This window comes from Eublepharis macularius, chromosome 4 (genome assembly GCF_028583425.1).
Source record: "Eublepharis macularius isolate TG4126 chromosome 4, MPM_Emac_v1.0, whole genome shotgun sequence".
NCBI classification, from domain to species: domain Eukaryota; kingdom Metazoa; phylum Chordata; class Lepidosauria; order Squamata; family Eublepharidae; genus Eublepharis; species Eublepharis macularius.
In genome coordinates, this window is record NC_072793.1 from 38,027,904 (window position 1) to 38,046,362 (window position 18,459).

General features: G+C 41.5%; 1 protein-coding gene across 1 annotated transcript in view; it reads right to left on the reverse strand.

The window, feature by feature from the left end:
* The window catches only part of LOC129327329 (myosin-3), a 34,242-nt gene extending 24,708 nt beyond the window's left edge, over positions 1 to 9,534 (reverse strand). The window contains exons 1-9 of the mRNA XM_054975880.1: positions 9,453 to 9,534; positions 6,691 to 6,902; positions 5,325 to 5,468; positions 5,084 to 5,240; positions 4,877 to 4,904; positions 4,660 to 4,768; positions 2,128 to 2,220; positions 784 to 847; positions 607 to 705 (exon numbers count right to left, since the gene is read on the reverse strand). Of these exons, the coding sequence (XP_054831855.1) occupies positions 607 to 705; positions 784 to 847; positions 2,128 to 2,220; positions 4,660 to 4,768; positions 4,877 to 4,904; positions 5,084 to 5,240; positions 5,325 to 5,468; positions 6,691 to 6,894 (898 nt within the window). The 5' untranslated portion in view covers positions 6,895 to 6,902; positions 9,453 to 9,534. The remainder of the gene's footprint in view (positions 1 to 606; positions 706 to 783; positions 848 to 2,127; positions 2,221 to 4,659; positions 4,769 to 4,876; positions 4,905 to 5,083; positions 5,241 to 5,324; positions 5,469 to 6,690; positions 6,903 to 9,452) is intronic.
* Positions 9,535 to 18,459: the final 8,925 nt, after the last annotated feature.

Here is an 18,459-nt window from a genome sequence, read left to right on the forward strand (position 1 = left end):
AGTCTGAAGTGGCCTCCACATAGAAAATGATTGTGTGATTTCATGTTATTAGAAATTCAGGAACCCAGGTAAAATACCATAAATCTGTGCCTGATGCTGTATACATTATTGTTGTATACCAGTACAGGCAGAATAAGCTCCACCATCTATCCGGCTCATAGTTGTCATAGTCTTCTTAATGTATTATATCTGTGTGTGTTATGTGCCTTCAAGTCCTCTCCGACCTATAGCGACCCTATGAATGAAAGATCTCCAAAACGTTCTATCTCTAACAGACCTACTCAGATCCTGCAAACTGGAGGACGTGGCTTCTTTTATTGAGTCAAGCCATCTCGATTTAGGTCTTCCTCTTTTCCTGCTGCCTTCCACTTTTCCTAGCATTATTGACTTTTCCAGAGAATGTACTAGTTTCATCTGTATATATATTGTGAGCCTTGTTCGTCATGCATAAGAGTACATCAGGTTGATTTCTTTATAGTCTGCCTTTCTCACTGAGACCTGAGGGGGATTACCCAGCGTAAATCCATGTAATTTGTAACATGTAAGTAATTTGGTTATCACTATCTGTCTCCTGGTACCCCATAATATAAATGGAATCTTACTTACCAATCAATTCTGGCTTCTTGTTGGACATAATCTGATAGAAAATGTGGTAACTTCTCTCAGCCTTAAGCTGAAAAGTTACTCTTGACTTTTCCAGCAGATCTGAAAGAGGGATATGTGTGAATTTTTGTATATCTAGACTTTTTTACACAAAGATCACATTTCATTGTAATTACTTACATGTCTCAATATCTGCAGAGGCCAGCTTTCCAGTAGCACCAAAATGAATCCGAATGAATTTGCCCTAGCCAAATACAAAGATGGAATAATCAGTACAGAAATCCAGGGATTAGAATGTAAACGGTAGGATTAGGGCTGCAATCCTAAAGCACTTGCCTGGGAGTAAGCCCTACTGAATACCAAAGGACTTACTTCTGTGTTGACTTACTTAGGCTTAAGATCTATTTCTCAATATCACAACAGGCGCTTATTCAGAGGAAACTTTCTTCTACAGGGATTTCATATTAGACACAGAGAGAAATGCTCCCGGCACAGAAAAGAAAATGCCTGCCTGGCATCGACCAGAGCCAGGGCCTTTTTGGTCCTGGCCCCAGCCTGGTGGAACGCTCTGTCTGAAGAGACTAAGGCCTGGCAAGATTTGTTATCCTTTCGCCGGGCCTGCAAGACGGAGCTATTCAGCCAGGCATATGGGCAGTGCTAGGCGGAGCCCCCCTGGCCGGTTGATGAGGGAGTAGGCCCTCCCCACCACCAATACCCCCATTTTTAAAAACTCTTTAATGCAGAGGTGCTCTGAAGTTGTTTTAAATTTGATCAGTGGAATTCTGTGCCGCTATGTTAATATCTATAATTGTATTTTAACTGTAAATTGGATGTTTTTAGAATTGTTAATTATAATAACTGTTTTATATATTTTAACCTTTACGTATTTTGTAATCTGCCCTGAGCCTGCTGGAAATGTGGAGAGGGCGGAATAAACAAACAAACAAACAAACAAATAAATAAATAAATTTAAAAAATGGAAAATCTTGCACATGAGCAGCGGCATGTGTGCATTGGAGCTGTGGGTTCTCAGTCACTAGATATTACTTTGCTGCATTCCTGATATGTGCCACACCCCTCCCCTACTCCACAAAAACCACATTCTTTAAATCAAACAAATTTAAAAAGTCATTTGGCTGGCAGAGGAGACTGTCGATCTGTGAATTGTCTGTAAAGTCATCAGCAATCTGACCACAAAGCATGCCAGATTATGACCTGACAGAGCATATACTGAATAAAAACGAATAAGGTCATACAGGTCCTGGTTTGATTCCAACTTTCTGTGAACTTTGCAGAATGGGACTTTTCCACTTCCCCCTCCTGCCGCAGTGCACTGAACCACCCCAAAACTTTGTTCCCAAGTGGTTAGCAGACCCTCAGGTACAACCCAGGGGAACAAAGTAGGAGACTCAAGTAGGAGACTCCAGTGGGGGGATTGGTGGAAATCACTGCCCCCTCTTCTGAAGACTTAAGTCTTTGGAAGAGCATGGTTGGATACGTGCCTATAAATAATATGTGACTTACAAAGCGAGAGGAGTTATCATTTCTCACAGTCTTGGCGTTCCCAAATGCTTCCAATAAAGGGTTGGCACTGATGATTTGATCTTCCAGTGTCCCCTATTTGAAGAAATATTTGAAAAGCAAAAACATATAATAATTGAAATATTTGTAGTACATGTACATGAATAACTGTCCACATTTTCTGCAGGTAGTGTGCGCCAGAAAGCTGTGTGTTGGGCTGGGAGATCTGGATAAAAACTGCAGCTTTGTCATAATATCACTGTATGTCTTGATCACCCCTTAACTAGTTTCAGTCTCTGATTTGTTTGCCTAATCATAGGGTTAAGAATAATTCGCATTGATATAAACACACGCATGTTCAGAGCATTTAACATACATTAATTTGCTATAACCTGTACAGCGGTAAGGTAGGCCAGTGTTACAATGACTACCTTACCAATAAGGTGTTGGGCAGAGATAGTGGCTTGCCTGAGGCTACTTAGTGAGTTCAAGGCTGCTGGTGGAGAGAGGTGACAAAATTCCAGGGGTCCAGATCACCTTGGAGCCCTTGTATGTATGATGGGGTGTCAAGTCACTTCAGACTTATGGCAGCCCTATGAATTATCAATCTCCAAAGCATCCTATCTTTAACAGCCTTACTCAGAATTTGTATGGCTATGGCTTGTTTTCATATTACTTTTTGATTAGGTACATGTGATTGATGGGGAACTGAGGGCCATGCTACACGTGATGAATTACACAGGTTGGACACTTGTCAGCTTCCCTCAAGTTTTGATGGGAAATGTAGGCATCCTGTTCTTGCAGCTTGGCTCTCCAACTGCTGTCCAATGGACTTTTCAACTGTCACTTGTCCAACATTCCGCCAAGCTGCCTACATTTCCCATCAAAACTTGAGGGAAGCTGACAAGTGTCCAACCTGTGTTGTTGGTCACTTGTAGTTTGGCCCTCAGAAAGAATCTTTTCTGCAGGTCCCTGATGGCTCTTAACAGCCCTTGAGTGAGTTTATGGCAGAGATAAAATGTAAACCCGGGTTCTCCAAGATTACAACTTATTTGCTTAGCACTATGTTATATAAACACTAGCTTTAATCTGATACTGAAGCATAATGTATATGAGGAGGGAAACCTCGGAGTATTAGAAGAGCTTGATTCACTTCTCTTGTATCTCAAAATAAGACTTCTCAAGTTCTGAAATGTAGGTGAGGAAGATCACAAACAACCGGGTCTAGATAGTACAAGATTATCTTCCCATGGTGATGGTAACAATAAGAACATAAGAAGAGTCCTGGTATATCAAATCAATGGACCATATAGTCCAGCATCCTGCTTTACACAGTGGCCAACTAGATGCCCAGGAGTGCCATCAAACAGGGCATATGTCTGGCCTCCTAGCACTGGTATCAGACGCTTCCCACCTCTGTCTGTGGAGGTTTCTTCATGGCTAGTAGCCAATAATGGACCTGTCCTCCACAAATCTGTCCGATCCCCTGTTAAAGGCATCAGTATTTGTGGCCATCACTACATTCATTGGCAAGGAATTCTACAACTTCATTACATGTTGAGTAAAGAAGTATTTTCTTTTGTTGGTGCTGAATCTATTGATCATCAACCTCATGATAAAACTATCTAGAGGTGGCTGATATGCATATTTTCAAAACACTGCATTGGCTGCCAGTGCATTTCCAAATTCAGTTCAAGGTGCTGGTCATCACCTTTGAAGTCCTTCATGACGCCTGTTGGTTATTCCTTCCTGTCAGTTGTTATGTTGGTCATTGTTAGATTGTGAGCATCCACAGGGACTGTGGAACGGCATTTCTGAATGTGCCGGGAAAGCACCTTCCTTGCTGCAAACTGTGCACCATAGAATTGTTCAGGAGAACAGGCAACTAAGTTCTCTAAGAGCTAAGCTACAAGAGACAAATTACACGAGGAGGAGCACGTGAAGGGAGTTGCAACGTTAGCCAGGAAGCTGAGTTTTAAAAGAGGTCAGAAAGCTTTGTCAGTTTCCCCTCTCTAGAGACCCAGGGAGATAACTGCTCAGAAAGTTTGTTTATTTCTTCTTTGCTTCTTAAAAGGGGAAGTGAAACTGACTAATTTCCCCCTCTGTAGAGAAGAGACATTAACAAAGCCTTCCTATCTCTTTTAAAACTCAGCTTCTCTGCTAACATTGCAACTCCCTTCACGTGCTCCTCCTCGTGTAATTCGTCTTTTGTAGCTTGGCTCTGAGGCACTATGTAAGCTGGCAAGTGGTTGGTACTGGGTGAGTTTAAAATACTCTAAATATTTGGCTTTTTATCAACACACAAAATAAGCACTCTGGAGATTAATTAATCCTATGAACAATTAGTACTATCATTCCTCAGAATTCAAACAAGTTCTTGTTTTAAAGAAAAATCATGATTGGAATATTCGTCATATTGCTATCCAGTGTAGATCCTGTAGTTTAGGATCTGATTGATTGCTGTGCTTTGGCGTTGTTCAGAGTTTATCTTCACCAGAGCATCATTAGAGACACATGGTCACCTACTCATAATACCTTCATCTTGGACTGGGATTCCTTTTTCTTGGATCCTTCAGCTGCAATTGTTGCAAAATACTGGATGACGCGCTTGGTGTTCACAGTCTTTCCAGCACCGGATTCTCCACTATCAAGAACAAGCAAGGATCACAGTCAGAGAAACAGAAATGCATTCGTGTTGCCTTGATTTTACTTTGGCAATATAGAGAAGGATTATCTTGAAGAGTCTGCTTACGTGATTAGGATAGACTGGTTTTCACGATCTGGCAAAAAGAGAAAGAGAAATATCACTATGCTACAGAGAGAGATGCTGGATTACAATGCTAACTACTAGATCAATTTCACTCAAACAACAATATCAGCGAGAAGTTCATTATGACTGATGCTATGATGAATGCTTCCATTGCATTGCTCTTGTTATTATGCTTTGACGCACACGTACCAGTTAACATGAACTGATAGGCATTGTCAGAGATGGAGAAGATGTGGGGAGGTGCCTCTGTACGCTTCTTGCCCCGATAGCCAGCCACCACCTCTGGATTGTATACAGGTAGCCATTTGTATGGATTGATAGTAACACAGAAGAGGCCTGAATAAGTCTGCATGGAAGTGAAGAGAAGGGTTATTAGTATTAACCACTTGGGTAGTCTTTCTTCGCAGCAAGGTGATAGTATAGTACTTACGTAGATCATCCAGGAGCTGTAGCGCTCTTTGAGGTTATACAAAACTGCTGGTTCGTGCAAGTGCGTCAGCATTGCCATGTCCTCAATTTTGTCAAATTTAGGTGGATTCATGGCATATACATCTTCTGACTTGACCGTCAGTGTCTGAAATGCAAAGGTCATAAAATGAGGAACTGGCCACAGAGCAAGGTTATAGTTCTAACCAAAGGTTTTTTAAAAAGAGGTTTTTATTGTCCGTGCCCATTATTACATAGAGCCTTTTCCCAGCGTTGCAACTACTTTGTCCTTAAGCTCATCCTTTAACCTTTTCACTCTTTTAGAAAGACTGTGTTCTAGGTGAGGACCTACAGCTTGTTTTTTTTTTTAATTATCACAATTTATTTGTTTCAATATAATATGTCCATGTTGCTTCCAGTCAAGGCATTAAAGGCAGCTAAGAATCCATAAAACAAATAATACAAGTATTTAAAATATCAGAACAACTAAAAGCATCACAACCACTAAAATAATTGCAAAAAGCTACACCAGTTAAACCATTTCATGGGGCTTCCAGAATAAAGATGTTTTTAATCTGTTCCGGAAGCCCCAAAGAGATAATAATAATAATATTATGATGATAATAATAACATTCGATTTATATACCGCCCTTCAGGACAACTTAACGCCCATTCAGAGCGGTTTACAAAGTATGTTGTTATTGTCCCCATAACAATAATCCCCCTGTGAGGTGAGTGGGGCTGAGAGAGCTCCTAGAAGCTGTGACTGACCCAAGGTCACCCAGCTGGCTTCAAGTGGAGGAGTGGGGAATCAAACCCGGCTCTCCAGATTAGAGTCCTGTGCTCTTAACCACTACACCAAGATGGTCTCAAGCTCTCCTTCTTTTAGCATATCCCACCGCCTATAAGGGGGTAGACAGTGGAGTGGAAAGTCCTGCTGAAATAAATAGTTAAATGGCCATGTAATTTATAGCCTTCTTACCTTTAGGACAAGAGAAAAAATCTTCCTGAAGAACTGCTATTTCCTCAGAAGCTAGGTTAACTAAGCTAGTGTAGAGTTATTTTCTATAGTGCAGACCAGCAGAGAATGCACTTTATAAACTTTGCTCCGGGTAACCTCACAACAATCCAGTGTTTTGCCCTAAGCCAATCTTTAGGCTTCAAAACTGTTCAGGAACTTAAGCCTGTTTGCCCATGTACTCCAGTACTCTCTCTGCTGCAATGTACAAGTGAAAATGAGATAATGGGAAGAGCCAGGTGCCAAGTCTGATCTATTGCGGCCATGTTTTTGTTTTGCTGAAAATCAGTTGACTGCTTGTCGAAAAGTGAAAGCTTTCGCCTTCCCTCCCCTCTTTCCAGGAGAACCTTACCCTGCCATCATGTGTTTCCACAGTTGACTTGCCACCTTCAGTGCTCTTAATTTTTCCTTTGGCATATTCCTCCTTGGGTTCAGCCACATAGCAGTACGTCTTAGCATCAAATGGCTGATTCTGAGATTCTATTCGTTCCTTCTCAGATTTTCGTAGGAAAGGGGCAGCCACCCCAAAAACCTCCATTTCTGCATCTCTGCTCATGGCTGCGGCTAAAAGAGATACAAGTGGTTCAGTCCTTCTCATTCTGCCCACAGCTAATATGTTTGAAATGAAAACCATATTATATATTACCAAACCAGACACAGTCCCTACATTTCCTGAGCCTACAGGAGTGTGTAGCAGTGCAGTGTTGCTGCAGAAGCTAAACCAGAAACCCAGCTTCTCCACACACTTGCTCTACAGTTAAACTCTAGGCTCTTCCTCCAGTATTCTTTAGGATCACCAAAGTTCTTACCCCTACCACAGTTATAAATCCAATGTTTTCTATAGACAATATTTGTCTTCAGAGCTTCCATGAGGTAGTTGCAGAAGTGCAAAATCTGGAGTGCACAAGCTAAAAGAGAATTCAGCATTCTGGAATTTCAATTTGTTGTTTAAAAAATTAAATTTGAATGGTTGACATTAGACAAAATATTGCCTGGGTTTTGTACCTGACGTGTCTGCAGCATCTATTTAAGACAAGATTGCATTATTAGGTGGGTTCATGGGCAGATACTGAAGGCATATGAGATCTAAGTAGTAAGTATAAATTCAAAAATCTTTTAGGATACAATTCCCTCAGATTTCAATATGCTGTTGAAAACAAATCACTTTAAAATTATAACACAAATCAAAGTAGATATAACAAATTGGAGGAAGTTAAATCTTACATGTATGATAGATTTAATATAATAAAATAGTTTATTCTTCCCAAACTGATTTTTCTCTTTAGAGCAATACAAATCATGATTCCACTCAATTTATTAAGACAATGGCAAGGTATACTTAATAAATTTTTATGGAAAGATAAACATCCAAGAATCTCATTTTCTATATTGAAGTTAAATACTTCATAAGCCCCTGGGATGGGCGGTATATAAATTGAATAAATAAATAAATAAAATAAGGAGGTTTTAATTATCCAGACTTAGCTCTATATCAGACATTGATTAGACTTTCAAATTTACTTCGGATGCTACTCTCTCAAGATTTGCCCAATTGGGTAGAGATTTTTCAACCTCTGCTTAAGCATATGGCAATTCAAGATATAATCTGGAATCGTCCTAGTTCTCGTCCCTCTGATATTAAGTGTAATATCTTTTTAAGTTCAATTCTCAAAATTTGGGATCAAAATAGGCATATAATTATTCCAGAAATATCCAGATTTACGTCGTTTATATCACAGAAATGGTTTCCTCCAGATCAAACTAAAACTTTTAGTTGTAAATGGAGACAATTTAAATTAACTCTTATTGTTGATATAGCCTCAAAAAAAGGTATCATAGAGAAAGAATTAATTCTTTAAATACACAATTTTTAAATATACAATTAAACATCCATGGAAGCAAACAAGCATATGAAATAAATTTAGGTGACAATGCCAAATGTCCTCCTGAATAATTCCACATTGCACAGCTTGTAGAATCTCAACAAACAACTAACAATTTCAAGAAGGCAATTCCATAAAATAGGAGCAGACCTTGAAACAGCCCACACCATCTTGTTTTTACTTCAGGGTTTTTTTTTAGGTACTTATCTTGGGTACTTCTAGGCACTACTTTTCTTATTAGCCTAACAACTGCAGAAAATTTAAATTCTATCAGCTGCAGAGAATTTAATTGTTAACATTATTTTTTGTTTGGGTCGCTCCTTCTTGTGGAGCTGTCTAAACCCACCAACAATGCACAAGATGAAGAAGCAACTGGTACCTGTTGCACATCATGGAGAAACCTAATATGGATAATTAAAGTTATTTTGTCATATGCGCAGGTTTTCCCTTTGGAAGGTCTTCTGTTGTGGGATGCTTTCCACTCCCCCGTTTCTCAACTCTGCCCACACTCTGAGTATTGAGTAACCACAAGTCCAGTACTGAGACTGGGCTTGGCTTACCTTCACTTGTGTCAGCTCTGCTGCCAGCACAAACAGAGGTTCCATTTTCCCCATTCAAAAACTTCTTACATACAAAGCGAATCTGTCCAAGATCGTTAGGTCATTGGATTATTTGAAATAAAGATATACAAAGTGAATGCCTGTGTGTGCTGGAGAAGGGGGTGGAAAGTAGTAGTAAGGCAACCTGGAAAAGGAACTGCCACCAGTGTTCAGTGGAATATTGACTGAATCAGGCAGCCCCTCGTGGGATGGATGGGTGTGTATCTGTGCAAAGTATGAAATCACATTTTAGGCACCAGCTGCCAGCAGATTCAAAGAACAGGTTGAAATAACTAGTGTGAAACTAGAGGTATCAGTTGGGAAGAAGTTATATTAAAAATTGGCAACTGGTGCCTAAAATGTTGGGAGCCTAAAAGACTGGAATTTGCAACAGACAGCCTGCTTTTATCTCTTGTAGTTATATTGTTTTGCCCACAATTTGCACGCAGAATCCAGACAGGAAAGTCAAAGTCATCATTTGATATCATCTCCTGACACATAGCAAAAGCACTGTGGCTTACATCAATCCATAACAAACTCGTTTGGAAAATGAGACTAGAGACAAAAGACAGCATGGAGAACTAACTCTATCTTATGAGAACAAAATCAGTTATCACACTTTGTATTCTTACCTTTTTTTAATTATCTACTCCCAACAGAAAAAAGAAAGGGTCTGGATGAAATGTCTCACCTGCAAAGGAGTAAACAGTGTAAGTATCAAGGATTCCAGGACCCACAGGCAGTCCCAACAGCTGAGAATTTGTTGCAGTCCTCCCACATATAGAGGCTCAAAATAAATGTAGAGATGGACCGTCTTTCTCTGCCTGCTCCCTTGCCAAACAACAGCATCCTGCATCTCTAAGCTCAGTTATCCTCCACCAGCACATTGTCTATTATTACACCTAAAGTCTGCACAGTTGGTAGCCTCTGTTGGTAGCCTCTGCAGAAGGGAGATGACAGGGAAATAGGTGTGGAAGGAGAGAGACACAGAATCAATCTTACCTCTAGCAGTCTGTAGTCACCAAGAATCCTTTTATCTCTGTTGGCTTTTATAGGCTCTGATTCCCCTCTTAGCTCAACCCTTGCCTATATTTGGAAATCAGAGACCAACCCTATGGCTTGCTTGCCACTTCCACACTTATTTTTTCACCATAAAATGTATTTATAGAAATGAACAAGTTCAGTAGCAATTTATCAATTCTGATAGCTTCATTTGTGGCAGTAATTGTACGTTCACAGTTATTTTAATCTTGAGAGATAACTCACTACTTCAGAAAATGTCTGGACACCCAAACTGGGACAAATGAAAGTTTGTGACAATTTCCTATAATCTTCCCATTGCCTAAAAGTCTGAGATTGCAAAGGACCTACAGAAACTACTGTTATTGGTATTGGACCCAGTGGTGCAAAACATGCACACATTGAGTAGCCCTGTACCAAGGCTATTTGATGTTGCATTTGTCTTTCCAAAACACGTGTGCAATAGAAGTATTCACTTCAGGGTGTTCACAGGTGGCTATGGCTCCCTGCACCATGTATCTCTATGTGCAAATATGTATGTTCCTAATGTAATATCTAAAGTGTTCACAATCAGAAAGAATGTTAACCAAGTTTTTTTACAAAGTTATTTGTATCCCCAAACAAAGCATCGGGCAAAGAGAAAGCAAGGAAAAGAATTATGCATTCAACTGTATGACTAAGTATGATCCTCTCTGGCTCCATTTAAATGCACAACACCCAGTGGGTGGTAAATGCTTCCTTGAGATGCAATACTCCTGGGGTGTGTGAATATACGAGACCATATGAGTAAGGACAATTGTGCAGGTCCTTCTTCCCTCCCAACTGGCCACTCCAATATGGTTACATTTTTTGCACATACTCCCCAAAAGTATAGGACCAGAGTGTGAGAAATTTGCTCCCACATCACTGGCTGTCTGGGTGAAGGTGGCCCTGGGACAAAAAAAGCAAGGAACATGTTTTGAAAGAGTGACTGAATTAAAAGAAGACAGCAATGGAAAGTACCTGCAACTTAAGTTGTTTGAAAGAGCAAATCCTGAATATTTTGTCAAGATCTACTTCTGATCAGCATTTATCCTTTAGGATTATCAACTTGTCACTCTAGTGAACAGGCACAACTTGCTAATGAAGCATGTAACAGAATGACAACTATGCCAATACCAAAGAGATATCAGTAACAGCTGATGAAAGTAGCCATTGTATAAAGCAAAACATTCTAATGAAAACGAAGGGGAAATATTAAACAAGAATTCCCTTGACAGTGACTGCACAGCTGCAAGACTCAAGTATTTCTACTGAAAATATGATTATATGCTGTAAGCTTCCTAGAGCTTGTCTTAGATCCCATCAACAGGAAAAAAAATCTCATGAGGCCGATTCACATATTATGGAGTTCACAGGTTTGATCTGGAGTTCCCACCCTGTTTAACAATCAAATGTGAGAGTCTCTCTGCTCAAGACCAATTACATGAGAACACTCAAATGAAGGGAGACACAAGGCTCAGTCAGTTTCACCTCTAGAGCCTGCAAAGATTGCTCTTCAGAGGGTGCGTTTATTTCATCTTAGCCTTCCTGCAGGCTCTGTCAATTTCACAGAGGAAATAAACTCTCTGAGGAGTGATCTTTGCCAGCTCTAGAGAAGTGAAACTGACAGAGCCTTCCGATCTGTCTTTTAAAACATGGATCCTGACTAACATTGCATGTCCCTTCACTTGAGCATCCTCAAGAGGCAGCTTCTCTTCAGTTCCCAGTATGTGGGGAGCCCAATTCATATTGGGAATGCATTGCTTGTGGAGAAGGGTCTTCTGTGCCATTTTCATGACCTGAAACAGTTCCAGGATGGCCCAGCCCTGATCTGAATTGGGCATGCCTTGCTTGCATGAACTAAGAACCCACAATTCATGTCTTGACTATTACACAAGGTGGGGGCCCCAGACTCAACATGTGTATTCTGTAATGTATGAATCAGCAGCTTTCAGTTCTTAGCCTTCATTGCTCCATAGCTTCATGTGAGGCCGTAATTTAGAAAACTACTGTTTTAAAATGAGAAAAAAAACCAAAGAGAACTCAGAATGCACACTAATTTTAGTAAAGTTTCGTTGTAGTGCAGACATGACATTATTTGTCTTACATCCCAAGGCTTTCAATTTAAAACTGAATTTTCCTTCTTTATAGATGCTGTTATGAATATGAAGGTATTCAGAAAGGATAAATCATTGATAAGCAGAGGATCAGTTGCTGTTCCATATCACAGATGTTCATCAGTCAAAACACCGCTATAACAGGCTTGAAGCAGTGCTTATCACTGTTGTGTTTTTAAAAAATGCCTTCACTACTTTCCTTTATTATTTTGTCACAGTCTCAGAATTTACAAGACAGTGATCCACAGAATGCATTCCCAGTCATGGCACTGGAATCAATGTATAACCAGTTTGTACATGCATAGGCATGAGGCCATATAAAGTCAACATGTGCGGATGGGGACCAGGGCCAGCATGCTCTGTCCCACTGCCATTCTGGGTACATTGGCCCTATGTGTGCATAAACTGTATCGAGGTGGACAGTGTCCCAGCATCCTGGCTTCATCTCTGAGGTGAAGGTGACAGACGCTCCAGGCTAGATGGCTGATTCCCAGAAAGTTGCTTCCATTTGGCTCCACATAGCATGATAAGCATACTGTCCTTTCTTTCACTAAAGGTCACCAAGAATGTTCACAAACAGACACATCTCTCATGAAAGATGAATTCTTAGAATCCTCTCTAAGCCCAGAGGATGAGCTCTGTCTTTTTTTAGCAGCAATCTTCTCTGGTCAAGCGCCTTTTGAATGCAGTGCCATGTTTGTATTAGGTGTCCCTGGAAAGCTGAGATGATCCAGAAGCATCCATTTTACACTAGACTTCAAACATGAGGACAGGAACATTGCCATGCAGGCTGATGGTATGAGAGGTGGACAGGAAATGGTGTGTGTGTGTGTGGAGTTTCCCACCACACACAGAATAAGGAAGCAGCCACCCTAGTCTTAGGAGCCAAAGAACTGCTTTAGGAGTCTCTTGGCTTTCCGTTTTTTCTTAGTTACAGATCCTGCTGCCTAAGGATAGAGAAGAAATATCTGCACTAAGCCTATGCCACATACACCGAGGGCCCCTTTGACACAGTGAGTATTACATTATACCCTCTGAGGGTATAATGTACTGCGCTGAGCGGCGCAGAGGGCAATCTAAACTCCCCTGTCTGGAGATCAGGGGGCGGGGCCACCAGCCATGTGACCATTTTCAAGAGGTTCCGGAACTCCGTTCCACCGCGTTCCAGCTGAAAAGAAGCCCTGCACCTATCTGTCTTTCACATTTTTGTCCCACCCCTTTTGAAGAACTCATCTAATAGAGTGCACATGGTTCTCCCTTCCTCCATTCTAGCCTTCTAACCCTACTGTGTGAAGCTGACAGTGAGTGACTGGCCCAAGGACACCCAAGGCTGCATGGCTGAATGGGAATCTGGACATGTGTCTCCAGGTCCATCCCTATAGCCATTATATCACCACCTGAACTATATGGTTAATATAAACCATATATGACCAGTTTCGGTCTCCTAGGACACCACCATTTTCTGGACATTGGTCCAAAGGCCAGTATATTTCACTGCACAGATTAACTCCATGAATGGTTGGGCTCTGCAAAGCAGCTGCTGGGTTTTTTGTGCACAAGCATTTGTTTGCATTATATACAAATATATCCATCTACATTTAAAACTTAAGCAAGACATGTAACATTAGTAGGCAATTTCTCTATTTCTTCAGGTCTGGAATCTTTTCTTTGCCATTCAAATTGGGAAAACTTTTTATTATACTTTGACCCAACAAATGGCATGTTTTCCAGGGCCAAATAAAATTGTTTCAAAGACTGAATATGGCCCAGAGCCATATTCAGTCTTTGAAACAGATTTTTAAAAATACATAGATTAATATATGAAAATGATTATTAACCTGTTATGCTTCTGTAGGTGACAACTCCTAGCTATTATAATTGCCGTCTTAAAATAGACTATGATAGAGATAAGTAAGACCATTAATTTCAATGTGACTGTCACCCGTCAATAGGATTACCAGGTCTCTCACTAATCCAGTTAGTTTTATCTCTGTCATCTCCCCCCATTCGCCCCACTCCCATTTTTCTCCCACCAGTCTTTGAGGTGCCAGTGGAAAGAGGGGGGAATCACCAAGATGTGATGTGATAACCCAACTCTCCAAAGCTGCCATTTTCTCCAGGGGAGATGATATCTATAGTCTGGAAACCAGTTGTAATTCAAGGAGCACTGCAGACCCTGCAACCTTATTATTACAGAATACAGAATATCCATAGCATCTGTTCACATCTTTATTTTGTCCTGTGCAATGTAATTAGTTGTTATGTTTTAAGAATAGCTTCTATGTAAACATGCTAGTGTCATTTGGCTACATTCTAGATGATCCAAATTTATTTTTTGTGTTCTAACAAGTGTTCATGACAAATATGTACAGCAATCTGAATAATAACTGAAAGATTTTAGCCAAGTATTCTGGGTTTCAGCCATTCTTGAAAGATCTGCATTTTAGGACAACATTCAGACTCTAAAAAAACCAAATTGGATTCAGTTTGGCTTGACTAAAAGTAAATTCCAATACAGGAATGTTTTCTGCAGAGAAATTATACAGCAAATCTTGAGAGTTTGTTTTGAATTGTTTGCTGAAGGCAGAAGTTAGGATTGTTCTATTCAGGGCTTTTTTCTGGGAAAAGAGGTGGTGGAACTCAGTGGGTTGCCCTCGGAGAAAATGGTCACATGGCTGGTGGTGCGGAGGGCAATCTAAACTCCCCTCTGTCTGGAGATCAAGCGGGGCCACCAGCCATGTGACTATTTTCAAGAGGTTCCGGAACTCCGTTTCACCACGTTCCACCTGAAGTTCTATTGAACTTCAGTAGAACATAGACAACTTTACTGGAGGACAGGTGATGTGTCAGAAGATTGGAGGAGGGCAAATGTCATCCCAATGTTCAAGAAAGGGGAAAAGAACTATCCTGGGAACCGCAGGCCAGTCAGCCTGACCTCTGTCCCAGAGAAGATACGGAAACAGATATTAAAGGTGTCAGTCTGCAAGCATCTGATGGACAACATGGTGATATGGGGAAGTCAGCATGGATTTGTCCCCAACAGGTCCTGCCGGACCAACCTCATCTCCTTCTATGATCGAGTGACAGGCTTACTGGATCAGGGGAATGTTGTTGATGTACTTTATCTGGATTTCAGTAAAGCTTTTGACAAGGTTCCTCATGATGTTCTGATGGGTAAACTGGTGGACTATGGACCGGACTCGAGGATCATTAGATGGATAGGGAACTGGCTGCATAACCACACCCAAAGAGTAGTTTTCAGTGGCATCACATTTGCTTGGAAGGAGGTTCCAGTGGATTGAATTAAAATACAAAATAAGAATTTAATTACAGTCTAGGAAGATAGGACCCAAAACAGCGAGAAAAGAAAATGATTATCAAAATTAAACAAAGTAGACTCATAGAAATAATAGGCTAACAGGAATGAAAAGACTACACAAATACAATTGAACTGTAGAGATGGAGTGTAATATATTGTATAAATATGTATTAATCCTGTAAGATTTGGTTTGATCTGTTTGTAGGTTGATTTGGAATTAAAACTAATAAAGCATGTTATCACGGGGGGCGGGGGAGGTGTCCAGTGGAGTGCCACAGGGCTCGGTCTTTGCCCCAGTGCTTTTCAATGTTTTTATAAATGATCTGGACAAGGGTATGAAGGGGTTACTCATTAAATGTGCAGATGACACTAAACTGAGAGGAGCAGCAAATGCCCTTGAAGATGATAGAATTCAATGAGATCTGAACACACTGGAAAAGTGGGCAAATTTGAATAAGATGCAATTCAACATGGATAAGTGTCAGGTTCCCCACCTGGCTAACAAAAAAGCATGCATACTGGATGAGGATTACACTTCTAGGTAGCAGTGTGTGAGAAACAAGATCTTGGGATACAGGTGGATGGTAAGCTAAATATGAGCAGTCAGTGTGATGCAGCAGCAAAAAAGTCAAAGGCAATGTTGGGGTATATCAACAAAGGCATAAGATCCAAATCAGAGGTTGTCATTGTCCCACTATATAGTGTATTAGTCAGGACCCACTTGGATTATTGTATGCAGTTCTGGAGTCCTCACTTCAAAAAGGATGTGGACAAATTGGAACGGGTGCAAAGGAGAGCAACCAGGATGATCAGGGTCCTGGAGTCCAAGCCCTACGAGGAAAGACAGAGATCTAGGAATGTTCACTTTGGAGAAGAGGAGGTTGAGGGGAGACATGGTTGCTCTCTTTAAGTATTCAAAAGGCTGTGACTTAGAGGAGGGAAGGAGCTGTTCCTGTTGGCAACGGAGGACTCGAAACAATGGTTTTAAACTATAGGAGGGAAGGTTCCGGCTGGGCGTTAGGGAAAACTTCTTCACATTAAGAGCAATTCAGTAGTGGAATTGGCTGCCTAGGGATGTGGTGGGTTCCCCCTCATTGGCTGTCTTCAAGGAGTGGCTGGACGAGTATTTGGTGGAGATGCTTTAGACAGTTCCTGCTTTGGTCGGGGAGTTGGGCTAGATGGTCTGTAAGACCCCTTCCAACTGTATGATTGTTGGGGCAGATTGGCCACTTTCGCCACCGGGAAAAGTCCTGGTAGGGTGGGAGGCTGTCTCACCTTAGTGCTTCTCCCACTCAGGACCAGCTGGTCCAGGAGCAAGGACACCAGCTCCAGCAAGCACAAGCTGCCACTGAGTGGAAGAAGTCTGCTAAGCTGCCACCGCCAGGGTGAATCATGCAGCCCCCAGCACTCAGGCAAGTTCCACTGCCACTGTCAGCCCCAGCTTGGATGAGTTGTGTGGCTGCCTCCCAGCTCCAGTGAATCATGGTCGCACTCTGTCAGTGTTATCATATGGTTGCCAGCTTTGGGCTGGGAAATCCCTGGAGATTTAAGAGACAGCCTGGAAATGGTGGAGTTGAGGAGAGGAGGAAGCTCAGCAGAGACACCGTGCCCTACAGTCCACCCTCCAATGCTGCCATTTTCTACACGGGAACTTCTCTGTAATTGGAGATCATTTATAATTCTGGGAAAACTCCGTGCTCCACCTGAGTTGACAAATCCAATCTGACAACTCACCCATCTGCCTAGTCTGACAACTTGCTGCCAAGATGGGTGCCACCTGCAACTCGCTCAGGTTGGACGTCCCTCCATTAGGGGGGCAAGGCCTTTTAGAGGGACATTTCTGCCTCCCCATCCCAGACAGATTTGCATAAGGCTATTGGGTAGGATCCTAGAGATCTGTTCTTCTAGCAGTTGTACTTTGCTCCAACTTGGGGCCTTTTCCTGATGAAATAACCTGTGTCTTCTTCAAGGCAAGGCTACTTGCACCAGAGGAAAACAGCACAACTAGTGAAACAGATACATAGGATCCAGTCTTTTGATGTAAGGAGCTTTACTCTGTGCTATACTATAGCCACGCAAACAAACATGACATATTACATTCTCCTACACTGTGGTTCACATTCATTCTTACCAATGTCATAACTTTGTCATCAATTAAACAAACCTTAGCCTGGTTCATAATCAGTACAAAGGTTATCAACACAGAGGATTTCACTTTAAGTGAGGTATTCAGATTTTCTACTGTGACAGGCCCTTTCTTTCTTTGAAACCCAGGGGACTCACACTACCTCTTAAGAATTTGGGGGACCTAGTTGATTTTAAGATATAACTTCTTCCCTTCAGTTACAAGATGTTCTTAGGATAGCGGGTATAAAGGTTTTGGGTCACTGCTGAGAGATAAGTTGTGTATCGAGCATGAAGAGTACAGAAATCATTAAAGCAGGAAGTTGAATAATTTAAAAAAAGATTTATTTAAGTATGGATTATGTGGTAAATGTTCTTTAAAGCTTGAAGTTACCCACTCTGTTCATCATCAGACACAGTCTTCGCAATGCATCTTCCAGAGCTAGAGTTAAACCGCTCTGCCACAATATCAGGCACAGCTACACACAAAAGTATCTGCCCCCTTTCGGAGGGAGTTCCTCTCTCCTCTGTCTGTACTCCTCCAGAGGCAGAACTGACCCCTTTCCCCCACCCCATGTTTCTTCCCCATCCCACTGCCATCTCCCCCTCTGAAATGTCATTGGATACAGGAGCAGCACTCCCGTAGGCTCAGATGTGAAAAGTTGCGTTCCCTGTCAGGGGCAGGACAGCCTCCTTTCTGTCACAGCCGCTATAATGATTAATACAATGCTGGGTTTTTTTTCATCCTCACATTTTGCAAATAGGGTCCTAAGCTTGAGAGACAATAACTTAGCCACAGCAGATTTGGGCTCCACTGCCAGATAATATGTACTATGATGGTTTGTACTAGTTTGTGAATAGAACTTAAGAACTGTGGTACTATCAGTGATTAATATGCAGTGTCCCGATTGCTGTACTGGTACAACAGCTCATAATTCCAGTACTAGAACTGCAAGCATATGACTCCAGAACAGATATCGTTGATGGGTAGGGATGCCCGGCTGCAGCTGGCGATCCACAGGAGCATTTCAGGAGTGG